A 16,742-nucleotide genomic window follows, 5' to 3' on the forward strand; every position below is an offset into this window, starting at 1 on the left:
CTGTAAATAAAAGTGTGTGTTCTATGTTAAACCTGAGTCCTGCCTGTCTGTGCCAGGGTTAGGGCAGCTGTACCCGCCCAGGCAACACAGTAAGTATAGGCATATAAAAAGGTATAATAGAAAGAAACGCCTATTTATGTGCAGTGGCATACAGCTGTCGTGTTCCACTGGGTTTGCACCATCTTCTACTTGCTGGCTGCTTCTGGTCAGTGGTGGCATAATGACAATTACGACCTTAATAGAAAATAACAGACTTCCAACTTGTCACTACCTTATTCCATTTTTTATTTTCTTAGAGCACACCACCTCAGAGATACCATGGCGGACCAGCACTATGTGACATAAGCACTTCATTTAGAAAGGTTAAATATACTTTCTGCTTGCCACGTGCCATATATAATATAGACAATCACCCCATTCTAGAATGTCATGGAGCTTTGCTTTGTGGACTTCCGGGTTTCTGGGGTGGCGACCTGCACCACCACCACCTGATCAAAGCACCGTGATGTCCCTACATTGATGGATTAAAGGCCAGAAGTCCACATGACCGTCATCATCAAGTTCTTCCATGAGAACCCTGAATACAATGAGGACTGATTGAGGTAATTGATGTTAGGTAGAATGCCTAGAGGGGGCTGGCTGGGCGGTCTCGTGGCCTCAGACCCCCTGCAGATTTTATTTTTTTCTCCAGCCGTCTGGAGTTATTTTTTTTTTTTGCTTTTTCTGTCCTCCCTGGCCATCGGACCTTACTTTTTTTCCCCTATGTTAATTAGTGTTCCCTTATTCTAATTTTTATTTATTTTGTCTTTTTTCTCTTTCTTCGTCATGTAAAGCACTTTGAGCTCCATTATTTGTATGAAAATGTGCTCTAGAAATAAATGATGTTGTGGTTGTTCAATGGTTTAAATTTAGTGTTCCTGATGTCTACCTATTAGACCTTTGCACATGAAATCACAAGTCACTGTAAGTGTTTTCCGAGTTCTGATCCGTTTTATAGCACATTTTACGATTTCAGTTCACTGCTTCCCAGTAAGGTCCATTCTCTACACACTACACGTTTATCATCACCTGTCCTGTGAGCTGTCAGGGTTCATAGAACAAATCCAAGAATCCGGGTATTCCTTGTCGACGGCATCCAGTTGGAATGGCAGGGTGCGCCATTTCAAGCACTTATCTGAAAGGTGAAACACAACAACTGTCACCAAAGGTTTGTTTTGAGTGTATACTCACATTTGAAACCTGCACAAGTGAACAACACACGACTACGGTGCATTACACAGCAAAGAAAGGGAGGAAAAATGTGTGAAGCGGTCTAGCCACTCTTAACACTCTGTGCTAAAAATGAGGCTTACTATATGGCACACCCAGGCTTTAGTCAGCAACAAAAAATACAATTCATTGTGAAAATATAAAGAGGCAGGGGTTGGAGAGAAAAAAAATAAAGAAATGATCACACACAAGGCAGAATTGGCCACAAAATTAGTTAAAAGCGTACAATACAAGAGAACAGTGGCTTCCACAGCAATAAGTATTGCAACAATTAACAGACAAATCCAACTCTTCATTTCACATGTAAATTTAAGACTAATAACTTGAACAACCAAAATGTGGAAAAAAAAACAAAAAAAAAACAACCCTTGCCTCATGATTATTTAAATGTTCCCTTACCGCACTGAATTGTTATGGGGATCTCCATGGCTCGACGTCGTTTATACCGAAGCTCTGAGGAAGGCGGCTGGTTCCAGTTAGCTGACAAATAACCAAACTCGTCCCAGAATTTGACAATCCCTTTCTGGGCTGAATAAAATAATAGGGAGGCAGGGGAAAAAACACACACAAAAGAAAGAAAATTATCTTCAAGTCATTATTTTGTAATCCTGCACAGGATAATGAGCCAACATAATTTTGTTACAAGTTTCTTTAAATTTTATACCCTTGACCATACGTATTGAATGTTCATTATTTTTCTGATCGTTATCCATGTAACAGTGCAAACAAATCGACGTCAGGTTTCTTACCAATAGCAATGTCCTTCCAGTACTGTGCGAGGTGCTCTCCCATGGCCTTTAGGAGGTGTCGATATTCTTTAGCGTCAGCGAAGTCCTGCTTATTGTGTGTGGGCTCCAGCACAAGATAGGGGACATCAACCACTCCGACCACACCGCCGCAGGCCCTAAATAGAGCATGTCACAGTCCTATTAGTCAGTTGGCCACAGGTAGATAAAGCTGTTTGACTAAGGTGGGAAAATTTTAAATGATTTGATATTCAGTTACCCCAATAATAACATCGGTAAAATACAATCCAGGTGATCACCATTTCTTGTATTGTACATTTTACATATTAATGTCATGTGGTGTAGCGGGTCCAAAGCTCACGTCAAAAACAGCACTTTTTAAATAAATCATCGCCGTCTTCGCGGATTATAGAGAGGGTGTGGAAGTGTGGCTGGAAGCGGTTCCCGGGGAAGTTCGTGATGCACGCGGTCCTCGCTTAAGTGCACAAGTGAGGAGTCGTTCACATCCATAATTGTTGCTGGTAGCTGCTGATTGCCACACCTGATCCATGTCCTTGTGATAAATAGAAGCGCAAGGCAGCTAGGCGGTGGGAATGAAAAAAGGAAAAAATGAACGGAGGCTCCAGGAGAAGCAGGGAGAGGAAAGCCGGAGCAAGAGAACAAGAACGAGCGAGCAGAGGCTCGAGGGCAGCTGAGCAGTGAGCCTGGGCTTTTGGCCGGCACCTGAGGAGCAGTCGATTGTGGTCGCACCCACTGAGCATTTTATGAAGAGTGGGAGTGACCGGAAGAAGGATGGCTCGCCGCGTAAGGCCAAGAAGGCAGTGGGAGTCAGGACTTGGGACGTGAAAGCCCCAGCGTGAGTACCCTGGTTGCTGGGGAGCCCAAGTCGCGGTTTAGTGAAGCCCATTGGAGCCAGGGATCGGTGAGGCGAATGAACCAGTAGAAGAAGACAGAATGAAGGTCAGCTGCAAGTAGGGTGGCTCTCCTGGTGCATAGCCTGGACGGGAGAAGCAGGGGAGTCACCAGTAGAAGAAAGTCACCGGGCTGATTTGTTTAAAGGGACAGTTTCCAGCCACTGTTTTAACCTCGTTGTTTTTAAAAGGTTCTATTTCTACTTGATTTTAACCTCCAAGATTTCACCTATTTACTTAAGGATGGAGAAGCACTACACTTTATTTTGGACACTGACTTGCTTTGTTTGTTGGTTATAAATAAAAGCACTTTGCACTTTTTGCACCATCCCCTTGTTTCATTGTTTGTGCCTCACTGCCTAGCTCATCGGTGACATTACAGACGGTGTTGGGTTCCAGAGCTCCCAGAAGTAAGATGGGAGCATGGAAGAATGGAGCGAACCCACATCGTTACACGTCAAACCAAGATAACCAAAGCAATCTCATCGACAGCGTGACCTCAGAGTCGGTCCTTGGACCTTCATTACTTTTTCCACTTTATATTAATGACACTGATTCAGTTATAGTTATTAAAATTGTCAAATCCACAGACGGGATGGCAGACACTAAAGATGCAGCAAAAAGACTTCAAAAAGACCTGGGGCCTCATGTATAACGCCGTGCGTAGAACTCATACTATAACATGGCATAAGCACAAAAGCGGGAATGTGCGTACGCACAGAAAAATCCAGATGCAGGAATCTGTACGTACAGAAGACACTGGGCATTCTATTCTGTTCTACTTACAATCATTAAAACCAAATATTTTAAGGCAACTAGTAAAGCTATGAAAAGAAAGCACATAGTCATTTTGTCTTGCTTATTGCCAAAGACACACTCTGGAGAGTTGAAAGGCAATAAAGATGATTTGCAAGAGATAAGAAATGAATACAATATCATATCATACATGCACATACTCAAAAGGTCTCAATATGTAAAACTTATGCACAAAAGTACTCCTACTACTAGTAGGAAGGTAGACAAAACATCCCAGAGTAACATGGTGCAAAACTGCTTTTCAAAATATAATTTGTGAGCAGCAAACCACTTACGTCCCACCATCAAGCTGAGGCCCCACTTTCTCATACATCTTGATGAGTCGACTGCAGTTGTACACAAACATCCCATCGAGTTCTCGCTGATTTATGTTCACTCCAAAAATAAAACATAACTCTTTTGGCTCTTTCAGGGCTCTGCGAAGATGAAACAAAGGCCTGTTATTAGGGGTGGGCGGCATGACCAAAATTCTATATCACTGTATTTTTCTAAATTATCCCGGTTTCATGGTATTTGACGGTATTTTTTCCCATGCATGAGTGGATGTTATACACATTTTCCACTGCAATTACTGGCTAAGAATAACCAATTCCACTGTCAAGAGCATTGTACATTGTACAAAAAAAACATTTTAATGTGCACACAAGTATTAATACAGGTTTGCATTGCCCCATAAAGTGATACTTTTCAAGGGGGTGGCACTAATGAAGAGAAGGAAATCACATTGCATGACAGATGCAGTCAAAATATATAACCTTTTTATTTAACAAATTTTGCAAAAACTTAAATTATAATTTTGACAACATATTTTCAACCATCCAAAGAGGTATTTAGACTTAGGAAAATATCCAGAAGTGCTTGTCAAAAATTGTATTGCACTGAACATGTCTTAGAAAAGGAATAAATAAATATTTTTTGTAAACCAACTACACTTGCTGTTAATGTTAACAATCTCTGTCCACTGACACATTAAAGTGACTTTTTAAACAACTTTACCATCATTAAACTGCATAATATTTAAACTAATAAATAATAACAATAAAATAATTGTATTATTACTGATAGTTGCACTATTACTTCAAGGCTTCAAAAGCCCAGGTGCATTACACAGTATTCACCAAATTAAAATAAAATAAAACAAGTGCAATTTTGGTGATGACATCTTTACCAACTGAACTATCATTTAGGCAAACTGCATTAATATGGACCTTGCTTCAAGCTAAGCTATATACATAAATAATACAACTGCAACTTGCATTTATAATTGTATTTGTGGTATAGCCCTACGGAATCGTATTAGGGCCACAGTGAAGAAAAAAAAAATACGGACACGGAAGAAAAAAAAAAAACTATACATCGAGAATAAAGTCGACATTTCCACTCTATTCTCATAGTTTACTTTATAATTAAAGTAGAATGTCGTAAACTAAACTTCATCCTAAAATCATTGTTTAATTTACTAGATTTTCTCAAACCCCGTCATAAGTTAATGTAGGACATTAAATGCTTTGTGTTGTGTTCCCCGACCCAGTTGTTAATCACTACGCTTCTTAAACTGACTTCCTCCGCACTAAGAGGAGACAGCGATCACCGCACAGAATCCATTCACTGTATGATATTCCTGCTCTCTGAAAATTTAGAATTTATATCAAGTATTTATTTATATCAAGTATTTATCTTGGCATTCTAAATGTTCAGAGAGCATGAATATCATGTGAATGGATTCTGTGTGGCGATCGCTGCCGGTGCAGGTGCCTCCTCTTAGTGGAAGTCAGTTTAAGAAGCTCGGGGAACACTTAACACAAAGCATTTAATGTGCTATATAACTTATGATGGGGTTTGAGAAAATCTAGTAAATTAAATATTCATTTTACGATGAAGTTTAGTTTACGATGTTCTACTTTAATGACAAAGTACGAGAATAAAGTCAACATGTCGTCACAATATTACACAGTACCCAGGTACATTACACTGTATTGAAAACAAATAAAACAAGTACAACTTGGCTTGCAGTATTATCCAGTAGTATAGAAACAGTGTTTACACATCTGACCTTTTAAAACTAAAGCATCTCCAGGCGACAGACATGACTCATTTTTTTCAGCTCTCTGTCCATTTTCACCGCGCGGCATACCTATGCTACCGCCCACTATTTGGTGGTGTAGCAGTGAAAAAGAGTCCTAGTGCAACAAATCTGTGTTTAGCGATGTAGCAGTGAAAAAGGTCCCCACTTGAACAGTTTCCCGCTGCGCCACGTTACGAACGTCGTTTAGGCAATTTAAACCGGTAAGTTGCGGTATAAGAAAAATCCATATCATAAAAAAAATAAAAAACGGTTTTCGGTATGAACCGGTATACCGCCCAGCACTACCTGTTATGCAAACTTATAAAAGTAAATGAATTTTAAAAAAAAGGCCACCACTCTAGCTACTAAAATACTCCAGAAATGAAACACGTTAAACATTATATACAGTATATACATATATATACACATACATACATACATACATACAAGTAATGTAGACGTTGAACATAAGTGATTGCGACGATGCTTAACATTAAAGGCTGATGTGGCACCCATGCACTCAGTGGCTCTTTGCTTCCTGACAGTGCTGCATGTAAGTGAGACTCATTGACTGATAAAATAATAAATATTTCCTTACACTTTTCAATCACGTGCTTTGTGGGAGCAATTTGTATAGTCACAAAAAACACAAGAGAAGTGCTTAAGTGGCTACTAACAAAAGCCTAACACAGATAAGTGATGAAATCAATTCCAAGTACTTGTCTACTGGAAACCCTTCAACTCAGAGATCACAATTTACATAACAACTGAATAAATAATATACAATGTGAAAGAAATAAAACTTAAATGGTAAATGACATACTAAAGACCTGGTCAAAAATAGCAATAAATTAATTGTTTTTTTTGTCTTGGATAATAAAACACTTGACAATTCCTGGCCATGACTGCTTCCATTCCAAGAGTACGTTTTCTAAACTCAGCATTATAAAAGGAGTGGGGGGCTATGGAACACCCAACCCCAAAGCATCACATGGCTATCTACATCGTGAAATCACAAGCAAGCAGACAAGAATTTCCAGGGTACCAAACACTTGTTTATGTAATAATGTTCAGGGCAAAAAATCTCAACCAGTGCTTCCCAAACTCGGTCCTGGGGACCCTCTGTGGCTGCAGTTTTTTGTTCCAACCAGCTTTTTTAAATTGGACTCCTGGGCTAATTAAGTGATATGTTATTTCCCAAGTTCTGTGTTTTGAGAACAATATTGAAATTAGAAAAGTAAGTTTGCTAAAAAAATTAAAATGTACCAAGCAGTTATATGATGGGAATAATGTTTTTTTTTTAACAATACTTTCCTCTTGATTTTCATTCTACTTTTCTAGGTGTTCTACTTGTTTAATTGATCCATTATTTACTAATTATTACTTATATATATATCTTAATACATAATTTGCCTGCCTCCTCACTCACTCACGTCCGTCCGAAGCCGAATGCGCAGTCGCCTTCTGCGCCGCTGCCTGAAAAACCTTACGGGACCGAAATCCAACCCCAACATCGCGGCAGGCGGCGGATTTAGCCTACGCATTATACAACTGTCTTCAACGGGTACATTCATGACTTAAACATTTCAAAGTTCGTCTCACTTCCAACTTATACAAATGCCTCTAAAGAGAAAATTTGCTTCATCGCGGCAGGCGGCGGATTTAGCCTACGCATTTTGGGATTATTATTCTGAAATCCCAAATCCTTCCGCCCAGGCATAGGATATCAGCCCCGATCACAGCCAACCCTCACACTCAAAATAATACATAAGAACATATTATTATTAAGTACTTTCAGCGGGCGAGTGATGTGAAGGTGCAAGTTAAAGATGGGCCACATCAAGGGAAATTACTACCAAACAGTGAGAGTGTCTTCACAAAAAATGTAGTCTACAGAGAGGTTTTACAACTTCAGTTGCATACTGACAGGCCTCCAGTATACAAACAAAAAACGTTGTCATAGATAGCATGTCTTTTTTAAGTGTACAGTATTTTTGCCGTGATAAAGTCATACATATCCCAAACCTCTTAGTTAATTATCATTACTTACATCACTTTATTTATTTCTTACTTATTTGTTCTTCATACATTACTGATGCAAACTCGTGCCCGTTTCATCTTATGTTGTCGAAACGGGCTTTTTGTCTAGTGTATATATATATATTACACACACACACATACACAGTATATATATATACATATATATATATATATATATATATAAAATTCTTTGCGCGTTTGAAACGGAAATTACATATGACCACGCTATATGGAAATTACGTATAAAATGGAAATTACGTATGACCACGCGATATGGAATTTACTTATGACCACAGAACATAATACAGGAACTAATCACTTCGTTTGTGGATGCCATTTTTATATCATCTTTATGAATTGTTATTATTTGTGTTTGTGTTCTTTTTAATATCAGTAAAATAACTCTAACACACCGAGAAGTTTTATTTATTCGTTCACATGACTGTTGCGGAAACTGCCACATTGTAACTTTTTTTTAGTTGGCAGTACTTAATAGTAGAAGAGATGAGGAAAACAGCTTTGCGTCTTTCTACTTTTGAACTGCGCTGAGCTGTAAACAACAGGTCGGGCAGCGTCCTCTCTTCTCGCACTGTTTGTGACACTTCAAGTGCCCCATTTGCTCCTGGGAGAGTGGAAATCTTTGCAAATGAGTGTAATCAACGCCATCAAAGCAGGACTCTGTCCCTTAAGGTGAGTTTGCATCACTAAAACCCCGCAACATTCAAGGTTGCTGTTGTGATCAATTATTTTAAGAAGATGGAGAGTTTACATCTAATAAGATGTACAGACCTCTTCATGTAAAGTGTTGGACTTCGGAATTGTTTGGACCTGAGGCCAGTTAAGCACGGAAGGGCAGCATCCACATTTATCAGATTTTTCTCTTAAATCACAGGCACATAGTGCAAGGTTGTCAGACAGAAATTTGGATGATCACACAGAAGATGTAATTTCTATACCACAGCGGTCGTGTAGCGCCTTTCAAAACGGATCTACTACCGGAAGATGATCCAAATACATTTTAGCTGCTGTTAGTAATACTTACTTGTTGTGTTATACCGCCTTTAAAATGTAGTTTACCCAAAACCACTCCAGTAGTGCTCAATGTATCTTTACTTCTTAAAATGTTAATGTTTTACTGTTTAATAACTTATAGACTACATTTTATTTTTTCCCCTTGCACTCAGTGAGCAAAGCCACTGGGTAAATCAGCTAGTATATATTATATATATATATATTTATTATATTGTGAAGCATGGCTGGGACGCCCCTTTACCACATCTGCCAGGGGGACAAGGGTGGGAAGCCCAGTATCTCCCCCTGGACGCTAGATGGCAGCCTCGGAGTCCCCCAGGGCTTCATGGGGGTTGGAGTTCTGTGCAACTCTGTGGGGTTCTGCAGGCGCCGCCAGGGGGTGCTGCAACAGGAGCTGCTGGCCCTTTTGGGCACTGGTTTCGCCTTACCCGGAAGTGCAGCTGGATGTCGGCAATCAAACACTTGGAGCACTTCCAGGTACCCAATAAAAAGGAGCCAGCGACCAGCACTCAGCAGCCAGAGTCGGGTGGAAGGAGGACAAAGCTTGCTGAGGAGGAGTGCTGGTGGAAGAGAGAAGAAGAGTGTTTGGTGTTGTTACTGTGTTGTGTCTGTGGGTACGAGGAAGGCGTAGCCCACAGACAAAGAAAAATAAATATTTGTTTTATTTAACACATGCCTCCCATGTCAGGTCGGGTTTAACATAGCGCCTTTTATTTATTTTATATATATATATATATATATATATATATATATAAAATCCTAAGCCTAAAAGTGCAACGATTTTATGTCACGTTTATTGTCATACTATAAATCAGGCTTATTTTAAAACCTACATATATATGTTTGGTATCATTCTTTACAAAATTTATCGAACTTTAATGTGATGTTAGATTTTCAGATTCATATTCCATTTTTAAATTATAAACTGAAATATCAAGAAAGTTGTTTGTATTTCGATGATTTAGTTTAGCTGACCCATTGCATACCACTTTAGTTTTCATGCGATTTTTCCTGTTATTTAAAAGGAGTCATTTTTTTTTATCATCTATAAGAATGTCAGTTAAAACAAATGGATTTATTTAGTCTCTTATAAATACTCATCGAGCATAGTGGACCTCAGTTTAACAGGAATAATCCAATCAGTAAGAGTAAATATTTTATTCTCATTTCATGATTTTTACCCCGTTAAATAATAATTCATTTTTCTTTTACATATTTATAGAATTTTGTGATTTTTCACTCCAATAAATAATAATTTTTCTTTTGTACATTTACAGATTTTTTTTTTTTTTACAGATTTTACTAATATTCTGACTGCAACTGGGGGGTTGGGTACCAAAAGCACTGGGGGGATTGCCCCCTAGTGTCTTATTAATGTCAAATAAAAGAAAAAAAAAATACCAGCTAATTAAATGAGGGGAGTGTTATCAGGTGTTGCCACTGATGATGAATCTGGTTGGAACAAAAACCTGCAGCCACAGGGGGTCCCCAGGATCGAGTTTGGGCAACACTGCTCCAAGCTCTTCTGCCCATAATGCTACCTTCAGATAAGGGTTTATAGTTAAGCAGACAGACCTCTGCTTGGCCTCCAAAATGCGTTTCTTCATCTCAGCTTCTCGACGTAGCATCATAGCTGCATCCTGTGTTTTCCGTAGCAAAATCTGGAGCAAAAGAAAAGACAAGATTAAAATAGTAAAGGAACCCTACGATTAAATCTTGCAAGTACGACGCTATTATTATTTCCGACCATGCACCTTTGATCTTGGAGCTAAAGTCATTATGCCCCCCACACACTCACCTCGCAGATGGCATCTTAACCCGCTTCTATTAGCAGACGAGAACTGTACAGAATTTATATCCAAACAAATCAGCTTCTTCCTAGAGACAAATACATCCTCAGAGGTTTCTGCAGGAATACTCTGGGAAACTCTAAAGGCCTTCTTAAGAGGACAGATTATTTCATATCATTCCCACAGGAATAAATTAGAAACCAAGAAAGTATTAGAGCTAAGAAGCGAAATTACTAGAATAGATGAACATGCCAGGTGTCCAAGCGAGGCCCTGCATAGGGAAAGGCAGGCTCTACATTCAGAACTCAACCTCTTGACAACTAAAGAAACTGAACAACTAATTTATAAATCAAGACATCATTACTATGAACATGGAGAGAAAGCTAATAAGGTTTTAACTGAACAAATCCAAGTTTGCAATGCAATCCCAGTAATCACCAACACTAATAGAGATGAAATCATTGACCAGAAAAATATAATGCACACATTTAGAGACTACTATAAATCCTTATATTATACTGCGTTTAAAGAAGACAACACACAATCTAATGCATTTCTGGATACATTACAGATACCACAAATAGATACTTTTAGTGTGGAGGAACTGGATAAACCTCTGGCGCTATCAGAATTACTATATGCTATAATGTCACTTCAAGGCGGGAAAGCAGCAGGCCCTGATGACTACCCTGCAGAATTTGATAAATTCTCCACTCAGCTAGCTCCCCTCCTATTAGCAACATTTACAGAAGCTAGAGACAATCAAATTCTACCTCAAACTTTTTGCCAAGCATTAATCACCGTCTTTCCTAAACAAAATAAGGACTTATTACAATGTGAATCATACAGACCAATTTCACTTCTGAATAATGATGTTAAGATACTCTCAAAAATCATAGCTAGAAGGATGGAGAAAGTGCTGCCCTCAGCAATATCACAAAATCAAACTGGATTTATCAATGGTCGATACTTATCTTCCAATCTTCAATGCCTGTTTAATGTAATATACTCACCAGCAAAGCATTTGACATGATTGAATGGAAATACCTTTTCACTACATTAGAGAAATTTGGGTTTGGCCCGAACATTTGTGCATGGATCAAACTACTCTATATCAACCCAGAAGCTTCAGTTTGTATTAACAACATTTGTTCAGACTACTTTAAATTAAAGCGTGGTACCAGACAAGGATGCCCCTTGTCACCACTGCTATTTGCAATCGCCATTGAACCACTGGCGGTTCACTGTCGAAATGCTTATCAGATAAAGGGGATTATCAGAGAAGGACTGGAACAAAAAATTTCTCTATATGCAGATGATATGGTACTGCATAAATCAGACCCACAAAATTCTGTGCCTGCGGTCTTAACAGCTCTTACAGAATTTCAAAAGATCTCTGGTCTCAGAATTAATCTGAATAAAAGTGTACTCTTTCCAGTGAATTCTCAAGCATATAATATTAGATTGTACACCCCACCTTTTATCATTGCAGATCAGTTTATATACCGAGGGGTAAATATCACAAGTAAATACAAAGCTCTTTATCAACAAAATTTCGCCGTCTGTATGGAAAAAATTAAGCAAGACTTGCATAGATGGTCAACCCTTCACCTCACTATAGCTGGAAGAATTAACGTTGTTAAGATGAATATTCTTCCTAAGCTTCTTTTTAATTTCAAAACATTCCAATATACATAATTAAATCATTTATTAAGCAATTAGATTCAACAATAACCTCATTTATTTGGAACTCCAAACATCCACATATCCAAAGAGCGACCCTACACAGACCTAAGGCAGAAGCGCCACGGCTCTACCCAACTTTCAGTTTTATTACTGGGCAGCAAACATACAAGCTATAAAAACTTGGACACAAATAGATGAACATACACAGGCTTTGTCCGCAATAGAAGTAAAATCCTGCAGTACGTCTTTAAATTCCCTGCTGTGTGTCCCAATAAATGCAAGTTATCGCCAATATACTAATAACCCAATTGTGCTTCACTCACTCAGGACAATGGAACCAATGTAGAAAGCATTTTAAGATGGAGAATCTTTTATCTGTGGCACCCCTGCAAGAGAACCACCTCTTTCAACCCTCACAAACATATGCAGTTTTTAATATCTGGAAAACATTTGGGGTTAAATTGCTTAGAGATCTTTATATAGACAACATCTTTGCATCCTATGAACAATTACATTCCAAATTTAACTTTCCAGCTACACAATTCTTTCACTATCTTCAAATTAGGAACTTTGTTAAACATTTTCCTCATCTTGCACCGTCCACCATGCCGGAAAAAACACAATTTTAAGGACTTAGACACCATCTCTGCAACATATAAAATTATTTTTACAGTCCCTTTCTTTTAAAGATCCAAGAGGACAATGGGAAAAAGATCTCTTAATATATCAGAAAAGGAGTGGAAAATAGCAATACAGAGAATTCACTCGAGCTCCATATGCGCAAAGCATACAATTATTCAATTCAAAATTATATATCGAGCACATCTGTCTCGCTTAAAACTGTCAAAAATGTTTCCAGGGCAAGATCCAACCTGCGAACGCTGCAATCAAGTCCCAGCCTCACTGGGTTACATGTTTTGGGCCTGCACCAAATTAACGTCATTTTGGACCAAAATTGTTAAGTGCCTCTCAGACAGCCTTGGTGTCACAATCCCTTCTAATCCACTAACAGCTGTGTTTGGTGTTCTTCCAGATGGGCTTAAAGTGGAGAAGGACAAACTGTGATTGCATCCACTACACTTTTGGCAAGCAGACTTATTTTGCTAAACTGGAAAAATCCTAATTCTCCTCTTTTAAGTCAGTGGAAACCAATGTTTTATATTATTTGAAATTGGAAAATAGAAAAGGAAAAAAAAATGCTCAAAATACTATATATTCTGCAAGAAGAGCACAAAAAAATGTCATCTCTCAAGTCTGATTATGAAGACTGAAAGTCATCATTAATATCTTTTCAATAAATAACTGTGTTCATTTTGTGAGGAGGAGGAGAGGATCTGTGGGGTGGTAGGCTGAACACATTTCCTGTCACGTGCAGACATGAGCTGTTTGATGTGCGTTGTGCTGTTCTAATAGTACAACTTACACCTTGCCAATTACGAGTAAAAGCAATCCTAACAACTGCAACTCTACAGATACCACAGAAAACGCAGAGCTATTGGTGGTGTTCCTCCATGATGCTTGAAATGCATACTCGCTCAAGCTTAACTTTCAAAAGTGGACGATGCGAGGAAATGGCAAGGGGTAGATTTGTTGTGTTGTGCCTACTCCTTTGGACAAAAGCACTAAAGTGCACACTGGGGCTTTTCAGCATATTCAGATGTAGAAAAATATATTAAAAAAAACAAAAAACTGTGTTTCTCTGCTGTGATGTGAACAGGAGTTGTAGAATGTTACTGAATTTACCGACGTGCTTTATGTAATGTAGGTGTGAAAAAAAAACAGGAAAGAGCAGACATGTGAACGAGGTCTCAAGATGGGCAACAACAGAGGAGAGGAAGCAGTCTGAACAAAGTCAAGAGCAGTTCCTTATTAAATTGAAATGTTTCAGTTTAAAGACCTCTGAAAACCTTGTAAATTAATGTCATTAAAAAAAACAGGCCTATATACTCAAATAATTTTGACACAAATAGCAACAGTGAAATTAAAGGAGGGTTTTTTTTAATGAAGAAAATTAATAAATAAATAAAATCACAAGGGCCTTCCTGAAGAATGTTATGAAATTCAGGCAGTAGGTCTGTGGTTAAAGAGCTGACCAGAAATGTCAGGAGCATGGACAGAAAATAAGGACAAAATAAGTCAAGTATCAAGTCAAAGGTTTGTGGAGGAACCCAACATTATCTGTGCATCATTCACCTTTCAAATGAAGGAAGTACGGATGGTGATGTATTACCAGGAGACGGATTACCCTGTGACCCCTATTTTAACGTACTCCACGGGTTATCCAAAAAAAAAATATGTTCAATGTTAAACAATCAGCACCAACATCAACAAAACAAAATGCATAAATGGAGACAAAGATCATTTTACTTTGAATTTACACATACAAACAGCATCAACTACAGTAAAACATTGGATTGCGAGTAACTTGGTCTGCGAGTGTTTTGCAGGACGAGCTAAAATTTTTAATAAATGTTAACTTGATAAACAAGAGAGGTCATGCAATACGAGAAGTACACATACGCTTTGTCTGCTGAGCGTCACGTGACCACAACTGAGCCGATGGGTGTTCTCTCTCACTGGCTGCAGGATTGTGGGTAATCGTCTCCTATGCTCGGTCTCAGTCGACATGCCTCACTCGTATAGTCAACATCAGTACGAGCGCATACTATTTACTATACCATGCGAGTGTGTTGAAATGTGAGAGTCCCTGTCATGCACCCCAAAACATGAAGCAGAGACTCTGTACTTTAGCAACACCAGTTTTATTCAGCGTGAAACAGGAACAGCACGGTTATTTATTGTAGTGTGATCTGCCACTCTCTCCTATACACAGACACAGCAGTCAGGCAGGGACATGGCCAGGTTAGTGGCCAAGTAATACTGTGACCTTGCATTTATAATGTTCCTTGTATCACCTTATCGACGGCGGGCGTTTATAGCATGACTGTGATCTTTTCGGATTCACTTATGCGGCGAACTGCTACAGTGCCTGTGGTTGCTTCAGGAATGCTCTTCCATGTGTCATCCCGTTGGTTGGAATCCCAAAAGAGTTTAGAAACCTTACAGTGCGTAAAGCATTTTTTTTATTTTGTGTCCAAGTATAGTGACTCTTCAGGCAAAAGCAACTGTCATTGGAGAGGCTCCTTGTTAAAGTCGCATAAAAAGAAGAAGACTCCAGTGAGCCGACAGATAGCAGGGATTCCATTAGTTAAAAGAGTGAAAGTCGTCCTACACGATAACCCTCCTCTCTCTCGTCTCCCTCACATCAGCCATGACTCTTTTCAAAGGTAAAGTGCAGGTTAATTTGTTTTATGTATTTTTACTTTATATTTTATGTAATCATTTTTATATGAACAGTTGTGGGTTTGTGGAACAAATCATCCGAGTTTCCATTATTTCTTAGGGGGAAATTCGCTATAATATACGAGTGCTTTGGATTTCAAGCACGTTTCCAGAACGAATTACGCTTGTAAACCAAGGCACCACTGTAATGTTATACACCCAGGAGAGTGTATAGGAGGGTCTTGTGCCAATTTAATTACTACAAATATTTAGTAAAACACCAGCAGATGCTCAATTATGTCAGCACTCCTTGGATGTATTCTTCCTACTGACAAAGATCAATGTGTGTGACCAGAAGAGGCTGCTTACCCGTGACTCCCTGCTGAGGTCTCCACCTAATTTAAGTTCCAGTGCTCGACTTTTGCTTTCGGCCTCACGTGCTTTTTCTTCAGCTGGAAATACATAAAAACAACATTTAATGGAATGAGTAGGCTTTGAAATAGGAAAAAGGACAAAAACATAAATAACACACGCCACCACATACATACAAACTATGCGAAAGGTGTACGTGCTTTGATTTAGTACGGTAACCAAGCAGTTATGTCTTAATACAGCTTTCAGATTTAATTTGGGGAACAAGATGCAAAGGTATTGCAGACCTCCAATACCCTACCCAGTATATTATCTTCTAAAAATGATTCTTCACCAGTCTGGCTAAAAACTGATTTAAGGAGAAGGTCAATGTACTTTTTCAGAAGGTAAACACTATTTCCTACACCTTTTTGCATTACTCATTTTGGTTTTGAAATGGTGTAGCTGTTAAACGTCTACAGTGGCTACTTGTGTATACTAGAATAAGCGACTAATCTACCCAAATTTTCAGTAACTACTAGCTGTACATTAGTTCTGCCCTGCTTTACAACCCACTTTGGGATGGCTACAGCTCAAAAGATTACTGGCATCTTAGAAATGTCACTGCAACCACCTACATTTCACGTTGAGTTTTTCACAGGCCGATACATACCAATTTTAGCCATGTGATCACTCTTTTTCACCTCCTGATCAGCTCGTGTTTTGAATCGGGTTGATGTGTATTTGTACATCC

At 38.8% G+C, this 16,742-nt stretch overlaps 1 protein-coding gene across 4 annotated transcripts in view; it reads right to left on the minus strand.

The window, feature by feature from the left end:
• Positions 1-16,742, minus strand: part of morc2 (MORC family CW-type zinc finger 2) — a 49,707-nt gene that overhangs the window by 10,813 nt on the left and 22,152 nt on the right. For all 4 annotated transcript variants that reach the window (XM_028824633.2, XM_028824634.2, XM_028824635.2 and 1 more), the window contains 7 exons: positions 16,662-16,741; positions 16,007-16,089; positions 10,455-10,540; positions 4,018-4,158; positions 2,019-2,173; positions 1,669-1,797; positions 1,069-1,174 (listed from right to left, as the gene is read on the minus strand). In XM_028824633.2, coding sequence (XP_028680466.1) covers positions 1,069-1,174; positions 1,669-1,797; positions 2,019-2,173; positions 4,018-4,158; positions 10,455-10,540; positions 16,007-16,089; positions 16,662-16,741 — 780 coding nt within the window. The remainder of the gene's footprint in view (positions 1-1,068; positions 1,175-1,668; positions 1,798-2,018; positions 2,174-4,017; positions 4,159-10,454; positions 10,541-16,006; positions 16,090-16,661; position 16,742) is intronic.

The sequence above is a fragment of the Erpetoichthys calabaricus genome, chromosome 18 (genome assembly GCF_900747795.2).
Source record: "Erpetoichthys calabaricus chromosome 18, fErpCal1.3, whole genome shotgun sequence".
Taxonomy (NCBI): Eukaryota; Metazoa; Chordata; class Cladistia; order Polypteriformes; family Polypteridae; genus Erpetoichthys; species Erpetoichthys calabaricus.